Below are 17418 nucleotides of genomic sequence, written 5' to 3'. Positions count from 1 at the left end.
GCATTGGCTTTTCACTAGTTAAGATTACTAGTTTCATTTAACTAAAGTGAGTAACACCAGAAAAGTACTACTTAACCATAGTTCTGACGTTTAATACTAAATAAGGGTGCAGAGTGAAAGTGGAGGGATGAGTAATGAGCAACAAATGGGATGGGGGGCTTAAGAATTTTTGCACACTGAAGTGGAATGTGGGTTTTCGCTTGTTCTACTGATTCTGTCTCTCTCGTAATCAGGAGCCTTAAACAGTTCTAACATGGACATGTACTCCACAACCTAACTTCCCCTTACAACACGAGTTAAAAAGAGGAGACTAAAACTTGGGGTGAAGTGCATATTCCCCAAACATTCAGGTTTCTTCTCATACTGACAGTCTTAATTGATAGCTTCTCCCCATCCTATCATTCTTGCATTATCTCTTTTTAATCTGGCCAGGCAAGTGTTCAGAAAGGAAAATATTGGTCTAAAAAACTCTGCGATAAACCTGTGTTATAAATACATTGTAAAAATTACAAAAATCCTTACATGAGGCTTTAATATTTATTAGTCATGAGGGAAATAACATGAAAATTTGGTGAGATATACCACTTTGTAGCTAGTAATCCAAAATGGAAACAAGTGAGAATATGAAGAAATGAGAACCCTGTACCTTGTTGGTGCTTCAGCATCAGTCCTGAACATTGTTAGAGGTACTGATGCTGAAGCTCCAATACTTGGGCCACCTGATGCAAAGAACCGACTCACTGGAAAAGACCCGTATGCTGGTGTTTTAACAGGTGAATGAACAAAATGTGTCATACGTGTATTTGTAACAGAAAGGCCTTACATATTTATATGAACTACCTAGGCAAATTCATAGCACACAGGAGGAATGGAAACTTAGTTTAAAAACAATAATGGTTGCACAACAGTTAATAAGGTTAGTGCTACTGAGATATATATACTCAAAAACGGTTGAGTAAGCTTTTACTTTTGTTTGACCACAGTAAAATATCTTTAGACATCACTAGAAGAAACTAGTAGTAACCTAGAGAGGCAGAAACTGACAGGTTTGTAATCTGTAAAAACAAAACACCAAAAGTTAGTTCTTTTTTAACTCTAGCCAAGGTCAACAAAGAAATAGTGCATTCACAGAAGTGTAGCTCCCTGGACCTAGCCCTAATGCCTCCTTAATGATGCTCCCCCTGTCCATTCATACTTGCAGGGAATAAAAAGCTAATTTTATGTCCCATGAGGGTCTTAGAACGTGGTGACAAATCTTGTGAAATTAGCATCAGATTTTTTTGTGTGTATAATACTGGCTCCCAACCTTGGCCAAAACATGATGTGTCTCAGGTATTTTGGTGTAGTTGAGCTGTGTGTAGCCTCAGCAACCAGGATGGTCATATATACAGCCAAGGCCGTACACCACCACCATGGGGATATAGTTATATTAAATCACCAGAACAGTAATACCATTGGTAGAACTGCTGTGTGGAGGGTCAAAGAATGGCAGCCCTTGCTACACCAAGTCTGTTCCAGACTAAGGGAGCTTCCCGTCTTTGACATACTGGTAGTTTCCTGTTTTGAAATAATGTGGGAATAGGAAGCATAGGTTCTAAAGGCACAGTGAGTAAAAAATGCTTGAGCAACAGTATCACTTCACTTGTTTATCTCAGCCACCTTCAAAGACCAACAGAACAAGGATTGAAATACCTTGAAGATGATGAAAAGGACCCCTGGTCTACTTACTGGTTCTCAAGTTTGTACGTGCTTGCTAAACCCCACTGCTGTACTTGGTCTCTTTCTACTCCTCTCACCGCCTGTGTTCAGTTTAGATAAGTCTTAACCAAATGTGGAGAAACACCCATGGACTCTTTGCCTCTATCCAAACCATAAGATGGAAGAAAATGACACTTTTTAAAGTGTGTGAGCCCTAGGAGTAAGTATAAAACCTCGGTCAACCTGTTTCTTCACTTGTATCATGGGACTCAATAGGCTGGAGCTCATAAAGCAGTTCTGAGAAACAACACTGTTCACATAGGAAGGACTCAGTAAATACTGTTAGTGGTAGAAATACAAGCTGAAAAATAACTGGTTAACACAACACTGAATTAGACCTAACTATACCTAAGACTCAGAAAAAAATAACTGCTGTGAAGTACTAGGTCATTAAATGTTTTCCAGAGTCATTAATGCAACAACTGAGTGGGAGATGGAACAACTCATGGAGTTTTGGGGGGCAGGGCTTAACTTGAATGCCATATATTTTGAATTCTGGCTTCCCAGGTAGTGCAGTGATGAGGAATCTGCCAACCAATTCAGGAGACCCAAGTGATGGAGGTTCAATCCCTGGGACAGGAAGATCCTCAGGAACAGGAAATTGCAACATGCTCCAATATTCTTGCCTGGAAAATGCCATGGAGCCTTTAGGGCCCCGGTTCATGGGGTCCCTAAAAGTTGGGCACGACTGAGCAAGCACACGTGCATTTTGAGTTTGCAGTGCTAGAGAGGAGTGTCAAATACATGGGCTGTAGTGGCTCTCTAGGAACCTGGGTTGGGGTAGGGTGCAAGCAAGGGTCCAGGAGCCCTTCCTGGTTCCCACACTGCTCAGTCATGCCCAACCCAAGCTCTCCACCACTTCTGCCTCTCCCCAGGGCTCCCCCTGCCTTCTCTACTGCAGGAGATGACCAGGAACAAGGGACTGGAAGAAAAAACTTGGGAAAGGCAGATTTTTCCTCCCCAATTATGAGCATTAACTCCCTTAAGAAAATATACTTTAAGGCCTGTAGACTAGTCCTCTCCTCTCTGCCTGTCTCCCCGGACCTTACCATTTGTGTAGCACATGCCTTGCACCTGTAGCACACTGCAGGGCCTGGAAAGGCTCCCCCTAAGATCACCAAAGCCCTTTACCTTGAGCTCTTGATGGTCCTTTTCACAGTCAACTCCAGAAAACCTTTTCCTAACCCTTTAGATCTGCATAATGCTTCCCAGTCATCAAAACTCCAGATTTCCTCTTATCAACCACTAATCCTGTTAACTTGCTGCTTTTCCCCTATCCTGTGACAGAAATTGGTCTAACCATCCTGAGCATTAGATGCAAGAACAGAAGAGATGTTTGCTAAAAATTCGTAGAACTAAGTGCACCCATGCTGATAGATTCTTGTTCTCCATGAGCCTTGGCACAAAGAAAGCCTCTGAACTGCCAGTTCATGAGGTTGTGGGCTAAATCAAACTGGTTTCTTGATTTTTGTAAGGAATTTTTGCATGAGCTCTTTTCTTTCCACCTTAAACTTCTTTTACTTAAATGAAAGCTGCTCTTCACTGAGAGGAATGGCAGGCTACAGTCATGTAGCTATCATTCAACTCTCAAAATGACACAAATGACATTCTGTGAGAAAGTTAAGGTTTTGTGGCAAAAAGACCAAATTTGGGGAGTGTAACTGGGAAAGATGATTTCATAGTGCTGTTAAAGAATTATTCGGCCAGCATTAAGCATTTTTACATGCTAAGCATTGCTCATCTTTAATACAGATCAGACTGTATTTCAAGTGACAAAGGGTTTTAAGACTGCAAAATTCTCATTCACCTGTACCTAATAACTGGGGAAATGGGGCATAAAAGGCCTCCATAAATAAGCTCACTTTCTTGAAATGGTACCCACAGTATCTTAACACATCAACAGGCATTCCACATATATTGGTTGAAACAGAAAAGACCCATATGCAAAATACTGCTGAGAGTTTGTTTCCTAAATCTCTTCTAATTATTTTTTCTTGAACAGCACATTTTCAGTGCAAAAACCTTCCTCTGCATACAAAGGAGATATGCCAAAACTGAATTCTCATAGTGGATCCTGCAATTAAGAAAAAATGAACGCCCCGGGGGAGGGCAGTGAAATGAGATCCTATGGGAAACTGACTTCAGGGATGATAATGTAGTGTCCTGCACTCTTCATCTGATTCTAAGTAAATGCCTTAACTAGATAGGCATTTATTTACATTTAAAAACAAAGCCTCCAGAAAGGTGTAAAGTTTATTAACATCTTTAAAAAAAAAAAAAAAAGGTGGGATAGTAAACAGCTAATGAATTTAGGATAGTTCCTAATTTACAAGTTTTACTGCAGGAAGCCCATTTCAATCAAAGCATTTCAAATAATCAAAGGAGTACAATTTCTCCCTAGGAATACCAGTATTTTGCTCTTCAGGTAAAAGATGATTGACAGCATTAAGTGACTGCCCCAGTGAATACCTTGAAAATATATAAAAAGTGGTAACCGCTACTTAAACATGAATTTTCACAAAATTATTCTTGTGCCTAATTCAGATGATTTGCTTAGAAAAGCTGGCCTTAAAAAAAAGCAACACATGAGTAATATCTTCATTTTAAGTACGTGCTCTCAAGTTAGTTTAAAAAGAGAAGCTGAATTAGGGTTTCCAGAGCTTTAGCAGTCCATCTTCACTGTAAGTAGCAATCAGGTTCTGATGAGGGTGATGTGCAATACCAATCACATCCTTCTCGTGAACCTGGAATAGGGAAGCACAGAATCAGGGTACAGAGGTCACTAACAAATCACTGAAGAAGCTACCAGAGCTGAGTGGCGGGTAAGAAGAGAAGCTTCTACTTCTCACCAAAGGAATCAAACCTAAGGGAACCTCAAAGAGGGTTAACATACAAACCAAAAACTCGAACGAGGCTATCAGATGGCTGATCACATTTTCTGTACTGTTCTTCATAATGTGTGAATTATACTTTATGCCAAACCACTTTTGGTGCTATAGCTGGTCCCAGTCATCATCCATTTTGCAAATATTAGGCCAAGACAGTGGCTGAGACTGAACAATTCCTTCAACTCAGTGAACTCAGTATTTTCCTCAGCTAGAGGACACTTGCCACCTCATTCTGTTTTGTTCACATCTTTGCTTTCTACTGGAGGAGGCTTCACAAGGCTGGTGTACCAAAAGTTCACTCAAGAATAGTTTGAGAGGAGATTATTCTCTAACAGGTATGTTTATGATTTTTTTATACATTCACACCATCTCTTCTTCCCAACTGTAGACTGCATTTTCCCTGTCCACTCCTCCTTTGCATTTGGGCTGCTGGCAGCACTAATTCTAATCAAAAAAGAACGATGGACAAAATAATATAAACCACTTCCAGATGTGAGTCTTTAAAACATCCAGTATAACCCCTTCAATTATCTTTTCTCCTAAGACTTTAGAGGCCACATTTCCCAAATGGCACAGCTAAAAGAGGGAGGAGGAGGATGCAATTTATATCACATTGTGACATAATATTCATTGTGTTAGGCCACTGAAATTTGAAGATTGTTACAGCAGCTGCATTAATTATTCCTTGTTACTAAACGCTTAAAAAACCAATTTGATAGGGTAATATACAAGTAACTAGCCTTTGAAAACACATGCAGACTAGCTGTATCTGTCACTCCAACTACCCTGAGGAGGTTTAACTACTCTGGCTAGACAGGCACATTCCTTTTCCTCCTCCTTTGCTTTATGTACACTCATCCTATCCACTAGAAGCTGAGGGCTCACTGAAAGATGACTTTTCCAGATACAGGAGGTAATTCCATACAATTACTTATGGACCCTTTATTTTACTTGATGACACTTTTACATATTTTTACATCAAGATTCACAAGGACAGCAGTCTGAAAAAGGTTTACTTCTGAGTTCAGAAAGATGTAAGCATTAACAATTTCTGTAGATGGCCTTAAGTCAGTAATACTTACTGTCAAAGTTCTCTCCAGTTTGCCAGTGACTGTGCTGAAGCAGTAAAGCACAAAGTCCTCCCCTACACAGTATATCCATTCGCCACGGGGAGAGAGGGCACAGCAAACAAAGTCACCACCTTCTCTCTTACCAGAGCTGAAGCTTCTGACAATCTAAGAGTACAACACAGTCCAAGGTAAAGATAAAACATCTGGATTAGCAGTAGTTCCACTGCAGCAGGGGAAACGGACATCTTTATGTTATTTTGTACTCTGGTTTACTGTCATAATTAGATTACCAATTCCATTCACCTTGTGCTAAATCCTCTTGACTGGGAAATACACAAAAGATAAGCTATTGTAAGTCAGTGGCAGATAGAAATTTACAATTTCCATGTCCCAGGTCACCAATCCTACTCTTTAATCTATTGAGTCATTTTATCCTGAAGCAAATTCATTACCATACACAATTTCCTAAATCATGCTACTGGTTCTCAATGCTCTGTGACCCATGCCCCCTAGTTTCCTCTTTCTAACAGAATGAGATGCCCTTCCCATTCATAATGGAACTCTATCTCTTTAAGACCTTGCTTGATCTATTTTACATACCACTTAAATCATCACAAATCAAGTGGAGAGAAACCAATCTCAAAAGGTTTAAAGGTTACATACTGTGTGACTCTTATTTACTATACTCGAAAGAATAGTGTCAAACAGATCAGTGGCTGCCAGGGGCTAGGGTTGTGAGGAGAGGATTTAACTATAAAAAGTACAGCACAAGGGAGTTTCTTTGAGGGTGGTGAAACAGTTCTATACCTTAACTGTGGTGGTTACATAAAACAAGATGAAATTTCACAGAGCTGTTCATGTCCCACCTCAAGATGAATGCATGTAAAGACAATCTAAATAAGGCTCATATTTAATAGTCTTGTACCTGGTTTTGATGTCAATGTCCTGGTTTTGATAATTATACAATGGCTATGTAAGATGTTATCATTGACAGATGCAGGGGAAGGGTGTATAGGAACTCTCTGCCCTGTTTTTGTAACTTTATGAATCAAAAAAAAATTTTTTTTAACTTTTTAATTAAGTCAAGCAGAGGGCACCCTCTATCCCTCTTCTGATGTCTATGTCAGAAGCTTTCTCTCTCCTTTTTATACTTTTAATAAAACTCTGCTACACAAAAGTTCTTGAGTGATCAAGCCTGGTCCCCAGTCCCGAAGCTAAATCTTCTTCGGAGATCACGAATTCGAATCATTCACCACAAGCTATCATCTTGGGGGCTTGTCTGGGATCTTCAAAACAAGGTAAGGACATTCAGAGCTCTAGCTTGCCTCTTCTTTTAGTATACTTTTACTTTACTAACTCTACGATGTGCCTGTGTGTGTGACTGACTGAGAGCCTGAGACGTACAGAATTAAGTATGAAGCAAGTGTACAAAGCAGAGCCTTACTCTGCAGTTTCAAGGTGCCTCAAAATGACTGAAGGCTGCCCCCAAATTGGGAGCTTTGTCAGGCAGGGGTTTATACCGACTTACCAATGCCAAAAGGCACCCAATGTCCCTGCGAGAGGAGCGGCCAGAAATGGGCGAAGCATGTGGACCAAACTTCCCTTTCTCAGTCACCTTTTCCTGGTCTTTGACCATTCCGTAACTGCCTGGGGAATTAGAACCACTAACCTAAACTGTTGGATCATAGACTTTCAAGGGACTTGTGATCCATGTTGTTGCTGTGTACTTTTACTCAGACCCCAAGCTTGGAATAGTCATGAGAACCCAGACTTGCTAGGAGTGCAGTCGGGAATGAGGTGGAACTCTAGCTTCAGCAGCATCTCTCTTGGCTGCTTCCATATGGGACCAGAGTCCTAAAAGCGAGTCCTTGTCATAGCTGTGCCTCCAAACTCTATGGATTGAAGCGCTGCTGGTGAGCATGAGGTTTCTAAGAACCTAAGTCAGGAATCCCAGATTGAAAGTACAGGGCTATTTCCTTTGAAAAGGAAGAAAATGACATTATTAAGAGTCTGCATAAGCTAACTCAGGAAACACAAGACAACTGGTTTAAAGTTTTACCCATAGCTTTAACGAGGGCTCGCACTGCCCCTAGAAGGGACTGTGTCTATGGCAGACCATTTTTGTGCACCAATATTGTCATAGATCCTGAAGCCTTAGAATTTACTATGTGACTCAGCTTTCAATCTTTCAACAGATATTACAAGAACCCTGGCAGGTGACCCCTGATCGTCTCCAAAATTGGTCTAACTGCTAGGTCTGCAAAATGCTCCCTTCTTCATCACTGGAAGACTTCACATGGTGGGTTTTTCCAATTCAAGAAAAGGACTTTCTTCACCTCTTCACCAACAACAATCATATGTGGCACCTCTTCTTCTTAATCTGAAGACATCTAACAATCCTAAAATGGATTGGTATAACTCACTGTACCTTAACTATGGAAATAATGTGACTTTTAATTGTGATTACGTTTTAACTTGGTTTAATGACTATTTCGCCTTACATCAGTTTTGTAACTGTATAATGGGGTTTGTTTCTAGCCATCTAAAAGCTTTTAGGTTACAAATGATTGTTCATGCCGATACAGCTTCTACAACCTCCTCCAACTTTGGGTCCCCGGATTAGAAACCCTCAATATGCGGGTTAGGAGAATATGTTGCCTCAACAATTTAGGGGCAATACCCCCATCCCAGCAGGAAGTAGTTATGGAATGAAAATGCCACCTTTTTCCCTTGGCAACATAATTCTCCTAAAAGAAAAAGGGGTGAATGACAAAACTAATTCTTAGGTAGACTGATAAGGAGTCTGGGGCCCTCAAGGAAGGAAGGGGTCCAGGGCTCTCAAGGAGGAGAAAAGGACAAACTTTTTTTTTCTTTCCTACATTCCTTCATCTTAGTCCCATAAAACGTTTTTTTTTTTTTTAATCCCAGAGCTAATGGCTCAAGGGTTATGTTTTTCCTTAAGCTCTGTACTAATGATTATATAAGAACAATGTATCTCCTTAACAAGAACCTTCTGACTAATCTTGTTATCTTAAGATGTATGTTGTGGGGAGTGGGTCTGATAAAAGTATATAAGGTCTTGATAAGACTACACTCTCCATCCCCCTTCTGATGTCTATGTCAGACTCTTAATCCACGTACTATGTCTCCTTCCCTCACAGAGGGACTGCTACACCTTAAAATCTTCAGTGAGGTTCTGAAGAAGGTTTAAAGACAAACCAGGGGACTTCCCTGGTGATCCAGTGGTTAAGAATCCCCTGCCACCTGCAGGGGACACAGGTTCAATCCCACATGCCAAGGGGCAACTACGCCTGTGTGCCACAACTACTGAGACCTTGCTGCATAGCCTGTGAGCGGCAACAACTAAAGCTCGGCTGCTCGAGCCTGCGCTCCACAGCAAGAAGCCACCACAATGAGAATCCTATGCACTTCAACTGGAGAGTAGCCCCTGCTCGCCACAACTAGAAAAAGACTACATGCAGCAACGAAGACCCAGAGCAGCCAAAAAAACAAACTAAAAAGAGAGAATTTAATTTATCCAAAGGATGCAAAAGAAAGACCATAGTATACAAACATTCCAGGGAAAGGAGCTAACTTTTGAGATGCCAGAAAGATGCTTTGTAGACAGTAGAATTTAAAATTTAAATAAGTGTCTAAAAAACAGTGTATCTGGTTTTCTGAGTGGTGAACTGATAGCTGATACTTCACTGAAAGTGTAGGACCAAGTGTCTCTGACTAGGGAACTGCCCACAGGGCCCAAGGAAAGGCACAGTCTGAGCACTCACCTGTCCCTGCATGTTCATGATGACCACTGTGTTGGATCTGTTGCAAACCACAAAGTGCTCTGGGTTTTTAGGAAGCAGGATCACACTGTTGACAGTGATGTCTGTCCCAGCAGTGCTGCCCAAGGATTTAAAGGTATTTGAACATTCTGTGGTCTTCATGTTCCAGATCTACAACACCGAAACATAAGGCATAAACATTTAGGGGGGGGAAGTGCAGCAATTTCTAAAGTCGGGGGGTTGAAAATTAAGTTACTTTAAAAGAAAAAAAAGGACTAAAAAAAAAAAAAAGCTGCTTACAGTCCAAATACCTAGCATTGCCATATACAAAAGAACTCCTCTATTTGCTGATTAACTGATAAAAATAACAAAAAATTAGAAAGCTAAATAATAAAACTCTTAAAATGTATGCTCTTTTCCTACAAAATTTCCCTTGGCTAACAAGCTTCCTAACTTTGAAATTAGCTATGTGTCAACAATGCTACTGTCATAAACAACCAGAAAGCTACCCGGTCTCTGGACATCAAAATGAAATGAGGGTTTTTTAGATTTGTATACTCAGGATGCTGAGATTCAAATTTGGTGGGTCTAGGGTGGGATGTATGTAGCTTTATTTTTTTAAAAGCTCCACAAATGATTCAGTTTGTACTGAGAACCACTCCACAGAAGTCACAATGTCAACAGCCACAAGCGAGGATCCATGAAGCGGAGGCTACTCTTGGCCACCTGTATGACCTCTCCCAGTCCAATACCTCTTCTAATAGTTCTCCACCCTAATGTTTTTTACCTTGCCCTTCTGAACTATTATGAACTGACGCAGATAATCAGACATCATAGTTACTGAAATCTGAGACATGCTTAGAGAAGGGATGAACCAACTGTTGCCTGTGTCTGGACACTACTCACATCATGAGTAGTGATGATATAAAAACCTCAAAGGCATGACTATGCTGTGTTTCTCCTGTGCCTTCAATGAAGCCTAGCACAAAATGGATGTTGAATAAATACCTAGAAAAAGGAGGAAATAGCTGCCCCACTAGTTGTCTCAATATTTATTTCCTTAATAAATACTGTTATCATCTCCCCCAATTGCCTCTCTAAAGCCCAGCGACCTAGGGGAGAAATGAACATTTCGGTGATCAAGGGACTTCTAGAGTTTTCTGTCCAAAAAGTCAGTGAGATATTTTACCCCACCTACTGCAAAAAACTAAAGGTAAAGACTACAAAACAAAGAGACCTGTACAAGCCACCTCACAGTCCTATAGGCTGTAAGGCCCATATTCACAGCACAGAGAGGGCAAACCCCATGACTAAAGCACCAAGAACTCTGTATTTCTGTTCCATCCTGAGGAAGGGTACATCTCCTACCTTCAAATTTCTGGTTCAATTCCCAAGCCATCACAGAAAGGGGTCTGACTGTTAGGGATCTGTGTTAGGATGTTTAGGTCTTCTGCCAGAGAATATTCACTTACAAAAGGCAATTCAAAAGCAGATGTACAATGTAAATGGAGTGTCTCAAAGATCTCTAGCAATTTTCAATTTGGATTGCCCATCTTTTCTAGGAAATGATGCCCTCTCTTGAAATAACTAAATCTCTTAAAACTGAAGATCTATTACTTTCAGCTGAGAGATGAAGATACCAAGTAACTAAGAGGACTTAGTTCTACTCTACACCCATCTTATTCCTCATTAATGCTATCAGAAAGGTCCTAACGTGGGGGGCTGGGTGTGGGGTGAAGCTGTGCAATAAAAGAGACCTATTTATTCTGCCACTGAGCCCTTCGTGAATTTGACTGTTGCAGGCAAGGCCATTTGACTTTGTGGCAAAGTCACAAAGTCCTGTAAACAGGAGTTGACTTAAGTTTAGAACTCTACACCTTTTCCTACGTATCATATAGCCTGTAGGTTTGAGATTTGAGGTCCTAGGCCAACAGGAATTACCCGCAGACTATGATTATTGTCACAGATCTCAATTATGGCTAAAATACAGTGTAAAGAGGTTTAGCCACCATAACTTTCACCTTATCACCACTGAAAACTCCTCAAAGGGCAAAATAGAAAAAATGGAATAGACACCCCAAATAACACCAGTAGCAAATACTTAACCTTTACAGTGCCATCAGAGGATGCACTGATAATATAATGTCCATCCTGTGTAAAGGTGGCTTCATTAACAAAGGAGGAATGGCCACGGAATTCCTTCAGGGTTTTTCCAGATTTTAAACCATGAATTCTATCACAAATAAAAGCAAATGAAAAGAGCAATTAATATCCTATATACTGTGGTTGGAACCAAGTGTTGAAAGCATTTTAGATGAATTACAGAAGCTCATGTTAAAATATTAAGAACAGGGACTACACAATTATGTATGGAGTAGTATTTTCCTTATGTCTAACAATCAAACAAAAACAAAAACAAAGCTTTGCAGAGAGACTGGAAAAAAATATGCTATTGATACCACAAGCTTCTGTTCAGTGACAGACTTCTAGGTCTCTGCTGGGTCCCAGGAATCTGTATTTGTCACATGCTCTCTAAGGTGACTCTGATGCAGGTGGGTCCATAGACCACACTTTGAGAAACATGAAGCGGTGCTAAAATCCCCTTCTGATCTCTCTTCTGGGTAGAGACCCAAATGGACGACACAATAGCACTGTGTCAGCTGTATTTTGGGGAAATAAGGTCTCACATGTATTCATTACTCATTTATTCCCTCACTGTCCATATAAAGGAATCCTGGTGAAAACACAGAAATCACTAACTACTACCTCCCTCTGAAGTTTCATCATATCAAACAAAAGTGAGGGCAATTTGGAGATTCTTACTTACCTAATTGTCTGGTCAAAAGAGGCACTAAGGATCTGACTGCTATCCTTAGAGAAGCTTAGACAGGTGACACCTTTGCTGTGTGCCCTTTCAAATCTCCTTAAACACTGTCCACTCTGAATCTTCCATACCTTTATTTTTTTAAAAAGAAGAATAGTAAAAACTTATAAATACAGTGTCCCATGTCCCACTCCTACCCTGCAGAGCCAGGCAAAATACAGGGCTCACTAAGGTACTAAAAACAGCATTAAAAATGCATGCCAATGGCTGAATATGATATGTCAGGTTCTCAAAGTACAATGACAACTTGAATCCTCTGAAACTTAAACCTCTTTCCTTTTAAATTATTAAAGCAAAAATTTAGACTCTAAGTTCACTTAGCAGAGACCATTTCTGTACTTTATCTAGCCCAGGGTATTTGACCAGCAATTAAATACAAGCCACAGCTGATCACTGCTAAGCATTTGCAGACCACCACCCCAAAGCAAAACACACCAAATAAGGTAAGCTATGGTGGCACAGCAGAAAGGGCACGAGCAGATCTGAAGTCCCAAATCTATTACCAACTGTGTGACTTTAAATTACTGGGCCTCTGTAAGCAGAGTTATTATTGGGATTAAATAAGAAAAACTAAAGTGACTAGCATAAAGTTGATGCTCAATAAAGAGTAGGTAAAAAAAACCCTATTAGGGACTAACTTGTCACAGAACTCTCAAAATGTCTACATATAAGAGTTCATGCCTCTAATTCATACCTTGATTTTTCCATCTTGGGCACCAGTTGCTAACATTTCTGTATCTCTGCTGAAGCACATACAGAGAACAGCATCATCCATCATCATAAAGTTATCCTGTGCCTGGTACTTAAGATCCTAAAGGAAACAATGATAAGCAATTATCAAAATATCACAAAAACACCAGTTATCCCAGGTCTCTACAAACTTACTGGAAGCAGGATGGTAGACTGCTGATTAAATCTCCAAAGCAAATAGCAGTGTCATGCACATTATCCTGATGAACAACTGATAACACTGGGAGTACCTTTTTTACACAATTCAAATAAGTATTATAAAAAATACAAATGTAACAGCTTTCATCTTTTGCTTACTAATCCTTTCTCAGCAAAATTCCCCTACAGTTTCATATTGTGCATCTTTAATAAATCTGAATTTATTTAACGGTATGACATGAGAAACATTTTTCTGTAGTCACCTACCTTTCCTAAAATCATGTATTGATTATTGTATTTGATATTTTTCTTTTATCATCCATTACTGTTCATAATGAAATATCTTTATTTTTTCTAATTATAAAGTGAGGCTGTTTCATGGTTTAAAAAAAAAAAAGGCAAACTGTAAAGAATTATACAATGTAGAAAGTGAAAACCACTCATAAATCCACTACACATGGAGTGGAATTTAGTACTCTATCATAAAGATTACATTTTAAATCAGTGGTTAGTCACTAAGTAGCTATTTGGGAAAGTTAAGCTGGATCTATGCCAATTTTATCACCCTAATCAAATGCCAGATGGATCAAAAATTAAACACAAAAAGAAACACAGAAGTATTTGAATAAATCATGGGAAAAAAGATGGATAAAATATGATGATACAAAAAACTGTTACCTGTATAAAGCAAAACCATACATTAAGTCAAAAGACAAAAGTCAAAGCTGAAAAATATCTGCAATGCATATTACCAAAGTTGATTTCCTCAAACTACAAAGAGCTCTTACAAATCAGTAAGAAGTAGTCCAAAAGAGAAATGGGCAAAGGATATGAACAGACTTCACAGACTAGGAAATACTGGTGGCTTTTCACATATAAAGATATTCCACTTCATTCATGATGAGAGGAATGCAATTAGTACTACTAAAAGGTTAGACTACAAACAATAAGCAACTGCTTACATATACACATAGAATATTCCATAAAGATTACACAAGAAAGTGGTAACTCTGGGTGCACCAAAGAAGGGAACTGACTGGCTGAGGGACAAAAGTGGGGAACAAGAGCCTTTATTGAATAACTGTTCTGTTTTAGAAAATGTTTTATCAGATGTACATCTTACCCATTCAAAAAGTAAATTTAAATTGTAACTATAACAGATAACTTAAAAACAATAACAGATAATTCTCCTACTAGAAAAATTAATATATTTAAAATATTTACCTTTCTGATTTTTCCAGTCGTAAAGTTCCATACTTCAATGAATCCGTCAACAGACCCAGTAACCAGATATTGACCATCTGGAGAAAATCGAGCACACTCCACATGTGATTTCTGACCAAACTGTTTCAAATGAAACAATGAAACAGATGCATTTTTATCTAGTGGCCTTAAAACAGTTCCCATTTTAATCTTTTGAGAGCTCGGCCCTAGCACAGAGTCATAGCCAGCCTATATTATGGAGTTTGGAAGGGTGTTTCTGTACCCAGACACAAAGAAATGCTTGATATATTCTCTCCAACCAGTTTAACACTGAGGTTCACCACTGAAACTAATTTGATTTTTTTTTTAATGACATCGGTATTTCCAAAGAAAAACAAAAAAAAACTATTTTAGCAAGGGACTTAAAACAAATAATCCTGTTAACTCAAACAGTAAGTTTTTACCAGAATCAGTCACTGTTAACATGATTTTCACACTTAGTATGCCATATGTTCCTATTTTTTTTTTAATCTGGGGGAAAAATTCATTTTTTCAAAATAAATGGTTGTTTTTCTACACTATTTTTTAAACAAATTTTTTATCACTGTTTCTTTTCATGACCTTCATCTAAACAAGCGATAACATGTGACTAACTCTAAGAGAACTAATTAGAGCCGATAGAAATGCTTGGGAAATGCATCTGGAGCATTTATCAGCATTGATTTTGCCATTAACAGATGGAAACTACAGTACATTAGACAGATGAGAACAGAGAAAAGCTCTATTATGAGTCTCATTTTAAATGCCCCAAAAGGAAGTGTTTAAAACAGAAAATCTTCGTCCAGCAGCATAATTTAATGGATTTCTATTTGTCGCAGGGTTTTGCCAAGGTAAATAAAAGTGCTGCTCAAAACTATCTTTATATGCAAGTCATAACATATAATCCAGAAAAGACAAATTCAAAATACTAAGCCAAAGATGTTATGAAATACTTTTAAATCTATAAACTCAATCAGAGCACAAATCCAAAAAGAAATTGTAATAAAAAGGAATAAAAAGGAGATGGCGAAGTAGTACATACAGTTATAATTCTGGGAACTGCAACAATTACTTCATTATGCTTTTTACTAGAAAAGTCTCAGAAAGAAAAAAAAAAAAAAAAAACGCAAAAAAACACCAAGTACCAGCCATTAAGATGATAAAATTATTTTCCTCAAACACCACTGAAGCCCACTTTCCAATCCAGGCCTGGTCCTTTGCCAAACATATAGCAGGCAAAAACACAAATGTTGAACAGGAAAATTACGTAACAGAGTTCATGGTTTTTAGTCCCAGGCTTAACCTGAGAGCTAAAGCATTTTTCCAAATGCAGGATTCCTGGGAGAAAGTCCAAGGGCAGATGATGGGTCAACATCCAATGAATGTCCACTTGGTAATGCAGCTGAGGTGTGCCACTGCCAAGCCACAGGGGGACCTCAGTGGTCACTAGCAGTAACCATGAATGTTGTCAGAGCTGAAGAATGACTTCCACTCCCCAACCCAAGCTACTGGCACAGGGCCAGGCTGAGCAAGCATACACTGAGTTCCCAACAAGTGATTACCAACTGGGCGGTCGAAGGATCCTACCTTAATATGCCTGCTCAGCTGTGTAGGAAACTTTTCTTCTTCTACATCTTTGACAGCTGCTTTGCCTCTGAACAAATCTATGGTCATGCCAGGAGGAAGCAATCCTTGGTGCTGCTGCCACTTCAATGCCTATGAGAAAAGAAATCCACTTGGGTGCTTTTAAAACCTAGTCCTGATTACTCAAAGCCTGAAAGGGTGAGGTTCACAGGAAGTATGAGTTATCCAGACCCACCATCTCTGGCCATCCAAACACAACACAGCCTGGGCTATTCTGTGTGTTCTAGGACCAGAGGTTGATCTCAAGGTGGAAGGGGATTCTCAGAGCCAATGGGTCCAAGTTTCTACAGCCATTTTCTTAATAGATGTGACTCCTATTATAAATAAAATTTGAAAAACAAAAATTTCCCATAGTTCCCAACATCCAAACACAGCTACAATTAGCATTGCATATGTTACCTTTTAGTATTTCCCCCCAACATGTTTAATTTATATAGCTGTAATTATACCTTACGTAAAATTTTATACCCTGTTTTCACCTATCATTATATCATGCTATGACATAACAAACAAACTAACATTTTCTATTCTAACATTATATTCTCTACTAGTGGATGTTTCATAGCTTATTTAATATATTAATGGACATTTACATTGCTTCTAATTTTTGCACTCATCTAAATAATGCTGCAATGAATAGCCTTGGATGTAAGGCTTTTTCTATTATCAGGATATTCCACCCCCCCCAGAATAGATTCCTAGAACAGAAATTACTGAATTGAAAAAAGAACACAAATGGCTAAGGCTCTTTAGACACACTACCAAAATGTTTTCCCAAAAAACCACAACTACAATAGCAATCACAACTGCATTATAGGGAATGGAAAAACCATGGACTTTGGAGACAGACGGCCCTAGTTTGTCAACTAAGCTATTCTGAATCCCTAATTTGCCAACTAAAAGTCCAGAAAAAGCCTAATGCCTAGAGTTGATGAAGGGATGAAACAATATATGTTACATAACACAGGGACATGATCAGTGTTTATTCTCTTTTCCCTTTGTTATATCAACAAAACTCAGTAATTTTGGATGTCATTTAAAAACTCTAACGAGTGGGAAATTATGCCCTACTTTAGTAAATTCTCTGATTAGTCTGACCTTTTCTATTAATACATGTTTGTTAATGACATATACTTCTTCTGTTAACTGTTTACTCATGCTCTTTGTTCACTTATCTACTGTTGGCTCACATTTTTTTTTATCAATTTGTAAGCTTTTTAATGTGATCAAAATATTGTATCTTTGTATTTCCCAAAAAGAAT

The 17418-nt window shown here is 38.9% G+C and overlaps 1 protein-coding gene across 1 annotated transcript in view; it reads right to left on the bottom strand.

The window, feature by feature from the left end:
* Positions 1-518: 518 nt before the first annotated feature.
* The window catches only part of SMU1 (SMU1 DNA replication regulator and spliceosomal factor), a 32113-nt gene continuing 15213 nt past the window's right edge, over positions 519-17418 (bottom strand). Inside the window, exons 5-12 of the mRNA XM_005903015.3 lie at positions 16100-16228; positions 14495-14614; positions 13077-13193; positions 12326-12453; positions 11605-11731; positions 9502-9669; positions 5729-5881; positions 519-4502 (exon numbers count right to left, since the gene is read on the bottom strand). Of these exons, the coding sequence (XP_005903077.1) occupies positions 4404-4502; positions 5729-5881; positions 9502-9669; positions 11605-11731; positions 12326-12453; positions 13077-13193; positions 14495-14614; positions 16100-16228 (1041 nt within the window). The 3' untranslated portion in view covers positions 519-4403. The remainder of the gene's footprint in view (positions 4503-5728; positions 5882-9501; positions 9670-11604; positions 11732-12325; positions 12454-13076; positions 13194-14494; positions 14615-16099; positions 16229-17418) is intronic.

Source organism: Bos mutus, chromosome 8 (assembly GCF_027580195.1).
Source record: "Bos mutus isolate GX-2022 chromosome 8, NWIPB_WYAK_1.1, whole genome shotgun sequence".
NCBI classification, from domain to species: domain Eukaryota; kingdom Metazoa; phylum Chordata; class Mammalia; order Artiodactyla; family Bovidae; genus Bos; species Bos mutus.
The sequence above is the reverse complement of the archived record's forward strand: the minus strand, read 5'-3'. Positions and strand labels throughout refer to the sequence as shown.